The sequence below is a fragment of the Cebus imitator genome, unplaced genomic scaffold, assembly GCF_001604975.1.
Source record: "Cebus imitator isolate Cc_AM_T3 unplaced genomic scaffold, Cebus_imitator-1.0 Scaffold3, whole genome shotgun sequence".
Classification (NCBI taxonomy): Eukaryota; Metazoa; Chordata; class Mammalia; order Primates; family Cebidae; genus Cebus; species Cebus imitator.
Genome location: NW_016107318.1, coordinates 10,988,585 through 10,994,304, shown reverse-complemented (window position 1 = coordinate 10,994,304; position 5,720 = coordinate 10,988,585). Strand labels below are relative to the sequence as shown.

Below are 5,720 nucleotides of genomic sequence, written 5' to 3'. Positions count from 1 at the left end.
TTTTTGAGACGGAGTCTTGCTCTGTCATCCAGGTTGGGATGCAGTGGCCCAATCTTGGCTCACGGAAACCTCCACCTCCCAGGCTCAAGCAATTCTCCTGCCTCCGCCTCCTAAGTAACTGAGATTACAGGTGCACGCCAACATGCTCGGCTAATTTTTATATTTTTAGTAGAGGCAGGGTTTCGCCATGTTGGCCAGGCTAGTCTCGAACTCCTGCCCTCAGATGATCCACCCACCTCAGCCTCCCAAAGTGCTGTGATTACAGGTGTGAGCCGCCATGCCCAGCCGATGGAATCTTTTTGTTTAAAAAGTTCCTATTTTGAAACTTTAAATTTCTCCTAGGCCGGGCATAGTGGCTCATGCCTGTAATCCCAGCAGTTTGGATAGCCGAGGCAGGTGGATCACCTCAGGTCAGGAGTTCAAGACCAGCCTGGCCAACATGGTGAAACCCCGTCTCTACTAAAAATACAAAAATTAGCCAGGTGTGGTGGCTGGTGCCTGTAATCACAGTGACTGCAGAGGCTGAGGCAGGAGAATCACTTGAACCTGGGAGGTGGAGTCTTCAGAGAGCTGAGATCTCGCCACTGCACTCCAGCCTGGGTGACAGAGCGAGATTCTGTCTCAAAAAAAAAAAAAATCTGAATGTCCCTGCCAATATTTCAACACTATTCACTGTGCTATAAGATCACGCCACTGCATTCCAGCCGTGTCATATTGTGACCCTCTAAATAAAAAAAAAAAAAAAAATTCTCCTTTTTGATATGATCACATGTTGAATTTATTTTATTTAATGTTTTTATAACTGAATTAATAAAGTGCCCAGTAAATGCTACAAATCAATAAGTATTGTCTGAATGAAAATAAATTGAAATTAAGATTAGTTTCAAATATAGTCTTTCTTGAAAGAGTGAGTTTGGCCATCCTAAATTACAGTTTTCAAGATTGATCTACTTTCTTTCCGAGGTCACCATACTCATGGTACTAGAATTTACGTGTCTACATAAAAAACACACTATATGATTTCTCTTTGACTTAAAAACAAAATATACAAACAAAATTATAAATCTGATTAACTGTATGGGTTTTTTATTCAATTGATTTAACTGTGTTTTCTCCTAGGATATAAATCAGGAGACACAGCAAGCTCAAAGATGTGGGACTCAAATGTCACTCGTTAAAAATTCAGATACCCTGTTTGCCATTATAGTTATGTTAATTACCACACTTTAATAAAGTGATCATTATTTAAAACTCTTCCTACCTAGTTGGCCACTTATTTACTCCATTCCTCAGCCATAGAAGTAAATACTGCATGTCTAAAATTGGTGCTGGTTTTGATAAGCCATAGTGATTACATCAGCCTGAGTTCCAACTCCTGGAGTAAAGAACTGTGACCATGCAGTGACTTGTGGGCAGTTAGGTCCCAACATCAATCTTGTCCTCTCATGCCACTGATTTGGAGCCAAGGTTTGTGCTCCAAGATACCAAACCAGGTGAAAGGAATTACATTTCTATTTTCAAATGCAAGGGATTTAAAAGTATATATGGCGCACAAAAAAGTCAACATATTTAATGCCTAATGCCACTGAACTGCACACATGATGATGGTTAAAACTCTAAATTGTATGTAATATATTAGACCGCAAGTAAGAAAAACAAAACAAAACAAAACTGTGTTCATGTGTTTCAAAGGTTTTCCACAATTGTATAATATACATAGTTGGTTATACCTTCTGACAGTGACCAGATCACTCTTTCTGCAACATCTGTTAACCCAGGCTCCCCAGGGCCTAAGTAAGCACCTATTCTTCAGGAATTGGTAAACAGCACTTATTAGCTAAAAGTAGCACAGACAACAAACAAACAAACAAACCTCAAAAATGCCATATAAAGGCAGGCGTTGGACAAGGAGCCTATGAAAACACTCCTTGCTCCTCCGCATTGCTCTAGTGTGAGAAACTAGGATATGGAGAAACTCCTACCTCCTATCTCAGTAATAGCCAATCCTGCTTGACTGCAACAAGGATAAGTAAATGCTGACCTGAAGTAGCTGCTGGGCTTCAGGACCCCAGACTGTTGTTCAGGCACTTCCTAGAGGGTGAAGCACCATGCCAAAGGCTGAGGAGGCAACTCGCATCTTTCATTTTCCTGCCTCATCAAGAGTGAATCTAGGCCGGTAGCAGTGGCTTACCCCTGTAATCTCAGCACTTTGGGAGGCCAAGCGGGGCTGATCACAAGGTCAGAAGATCGAGACCATCCTAACACGGTGAAACCCAGTCTCTACTAAAAATACAAAAAATTAGCCAGCTTGGTGGCGCATGCCTGTAATACCAGCTACTCTGGAGGCTGAGGCAGGAGAATTGCTTGAACCCGGGAAGCGGAGGTTTCAGTGAGCCAAGATCGTGCCACTGCACTCCAGCCTGGGTGACAGAAGGAGACTCAGTCTCAAAAAAAAAAAAAAAGAAAGAAAGAAAGAAAGTGAACCTTGAAGGCGCTCATAGGTCGCGCAGTGTTTTGCAAGCTACAAAAGGGCTGTAACTGTCTGGGGTTGCAGACAGAAAATCGCATTAACATGAGAGAGGTATTTGAAATAAAGGACCTCCCCCGCCACCCACCCACAGTTATCATAGTTATCAGGCTACAATTATCATAGATGTCAGGCTACAGTTATCATAGTCATTCTGCTCTTATTGCACCCAGGACAAACTTCTATCTCTGCATATATGTCATTTTAATGACATATCCTGTCTGCGCCCAGACAATAATGTGAGCAGCCCCGTGATCTCTATGTGTGCATAACCAGTGCCTAACTCAAGTCCTGGCTCCTGGAAGGCGCTCAGCGAGTCGGGGAGTAAGTGAGGAGCTCAACTCTGCAGCTGTACCCGAGACAACGCGGGCAGGAGCAGAGGACACTCCAGCGCTCTGCGGTCGCAAACACACCCCTGCACGTGCTGCCACTTCCAGAACTCTTAGGTTTCCGCTTACTCGCACACGCATCCCGACTTCCCCCAACCCTGGAACTACCTACCAATAGCGGAGACCAGCAGACCGACAGCACGCACATGATCCCCATGAGCTGAATGGCCGTCTCAGTCGTGATGCGGCCCCACTGGGCACTGGACTGCGACGCCGTGGCCTTGGCCCGGCAGCGGGACACCAGGGCCTTAATGGTGGCCAGGTTGCAGGCAAAGGTGATTGTCAGCGCCAAGAGCCCCAGGAAGGCAAAGGCAGAGGCGAAGAAAAGGTTGCCCCAGTTATGCGAAGAGCTAGTCCCGTTGCCCCCTCGCCCGGTGCTGATGAAGCACCACGTCCCGGGCCACTGCACCGTGTACTGGCCCACGCCCAGCACCGGCAGCAGGGCGAAGGCGAGCACGGCCAGCCACACACCGAGCAGCACAGCGCGGGTGGCGCGCGTCTTCATGTGGCTCGCGTACCAGTGCGGCGCCCTGATGGCCAGCGCCCGCTCGACGGCCATGGCGCTGGCGATGAACAGCGAAGAGAGCCCGAACACAGTCATGGTCAGCCCGAAGAAAGTGCAGAGCCGCCCCGACGGGTCGAGCTGCTCCCAGCGCTGCTTGGACAGGTACACGACGATGACCACCGGGGTGGTGAGAAGCTGCCCGACCAGGTCGGTGAGCGCGAGCCAGCCGATGCACAGCAGGAAGGACTTCTTGCGCTTGCTCTCCCGGCGCCGGTAGCTGCGCGACACTAGCAGCATGGCCAGCGCGTTGCCCACGAAACCGGTGAGCAGCATGGTGATGGGGAAGGCCACGGACACCGATCCGCAATCCTCGCCGGACCCTGGAGGGCGCGTGAGGTTGCCCCGCGCCTCGGCGGAGCGCTCGGGCGCCCACATGCCAGTGTAGGAGTGGTTGAGGCGGGTGCAGAAGGGGGCACCCCCTCCGTAGCCCCGGGTCTCCTTCATGTTGGCTTCGAGGTGAGGAGGGGATGGCATCCAGAAAGCCGCAGCGGGACGGGGCAGGAGCTGCGCGGGCGGCGGCGGAGGTCGGCTGCTACCGCGGCTGGGGCTGGGCTGCCCTCCATGGTGAGGGGGCGCAGCGGCCGCACTACTCCGCTACTGAGGCCGCGGTCGCGGCGGCGCCAGGGCTCGCTGGCCCCGGAGGCAGCCGCGCCTTCCTCTCCGAGAAACCTCTGGCTCCGAGGCGCGCAGAGATGCCCGGTCCCCTCTATAAGGCCGAGGGGGCGGGGCGCCCGTGGGTGTGGACAGAACCGAGGTGGGAGGAGGGTACAAAGCAACTGAGTGCCTCTCTTGGCTGTTGCCTAGCCTGAACGCCTGGGTTGAGAAAACCCCCAGCCGGGCTCCTCTGAAATGCCCTGCTCCTGGCCGGACGCGGAGCGCACTAGGCCCCTCCTCCAGTTCTCCGCCAAAGTGTCGGGGGGCGGCAAGCAGCTAGTAAGTCTCACTGCGCTTGAGGACCCCAGGCAAGCTGCCGAGGCGCACCTGAGCGCTCGCCCTCCTGCGTCTTCGACCACAAACACTCCTACAGGGACCGGATCCTTCTCTCGAAGTCCTTTAGTAACTCTTGGTAAAGTGTAAATCGCCTGTCCTTAAGCAATCCACACAAGCCTTTGCATAGGTGATCGTTAACTTTTCTCTTTTCTGCTTTGGGACTCTGCTTGAGTGATTATAAAACGGTCAAGCCGTCCTGTCTCCTGGGGTGCCGCTAAAAACTATAAAATTACTAGAGAATGCCTGTAGACTTAAGGGAATAGACACAGGGAAACACGTTGGATGGTTGAATTCCAGGCCCAAGAAATCCCATCTATTACCCCTCGCCTAATCCTGCCCGCTCCCCTCGCCCTCCGACCCTAGCAAATCGGTCAGCTAGGGCCAAAGTGGCTACAGGAGGGTGGCACAATTTGCATACCTGAGGTAGTGAAATCAGCTGCTCCCAGCCTATGGGAGTGAGAGGGGAGCAGAGGAGAAAGGTATTCCTTACAAAGCCTCCAACCATCTTTCTTGTCTTCATACAATAAGAACTAGAAAAATACTTAGATGTTATGAAGGCCTTAATCTATATGGAAACTTTGCCTTTGACATAATAAACATTGAATGAAAAATAGGCATACTTGCATGCCTCATAACATCTTCCAGTAAGCCATATGTTATGTACTTCGCACAAGCATTTTCATATTTTATCACAGAAATCCTCCAAGGTACTATTGCCATTATTATTAAGTCTTTTTTTTTTTTCCTTTTCATGCTGTTCAAGAAATAAAAAGATTTTTAAAAATAAGTGCAAAGTTCATTTTCCCTCATATTTATAAGAAATTAGACATAATCATATAGCACTATAAAGACCATTATTCTGATGGACATAGATCAACTTTCAGATCAAGCCCGATCAGTTTTGCCTTTCCTAGCTTAGCTGATGTTCTGTATGGGTGTTCTTTACTTTTAAATAAAACAGAGGTAAGAATGGGATATGTAGGCCAGGGCAGTGGCTCAAGCCTGTAATCCCAGCACTTTGGGAGGCCGAGGCAGGCGGATCATGAGGTCAAGAGATGGAGACCATCCTGGCCAACATGGTGAAACCCGGTCTCTACTAAAAGTACAAAAAATTAGCCCGGAGTGGTGGTGAGTGCCTGTAGTCCCAGCTACTCAGGAGTTTGAGGCAGGAGAATTGCTTGAACCCGGGAGGCAGAGCACTGCACTCCAGCCTGGCGCTTGGTGACGCTCTGAGCAAGACTGTCTTAAA

General features: G+C 49.7%; 1 protein-coding gene and 1 long non-coding RNA gene across 3 annotated transcripts in view; one reads left to right on the top strand and one right to left on the bottom strand.

The window, feature by feature from the left end:
- PTGER3 (prostaglandin E receptor 3) overlaps positions 1-4,229 on the bottom strand; it is a 199,847-nt gene extending 195,618 nt beyond the window's left edge. For both annotated transcript variants that reach the window (XM_037739721.1, XM_017531864.2), the window contains exon 1: positions 3,029-4,229. In XM_037739721.1, the coding sequence (XP_037595649.1) occupies positions 3,029-3,955 (927 nt within the window). In that variant the 5' untranslated portion in view covers positions 3,956-4,229. The remainder of the gene's footprint in view (positions 1-3,028) is intronic.
- LOC108306818 overlaps positions 4,186-5,720 on the top strand; it is an 8,094-nt gene continuing 6,559 nt past the window's right edge. Inside the window, exon 1 of the long non-coding RNA XR_001826299.2 lies at positions 4,186-4,414. This is a non-coding gene — a long non-coding RNA (uncharacterized LOC108306818). The remainder of the gene's footprint in view (positions 4,415-5,720) is intronic.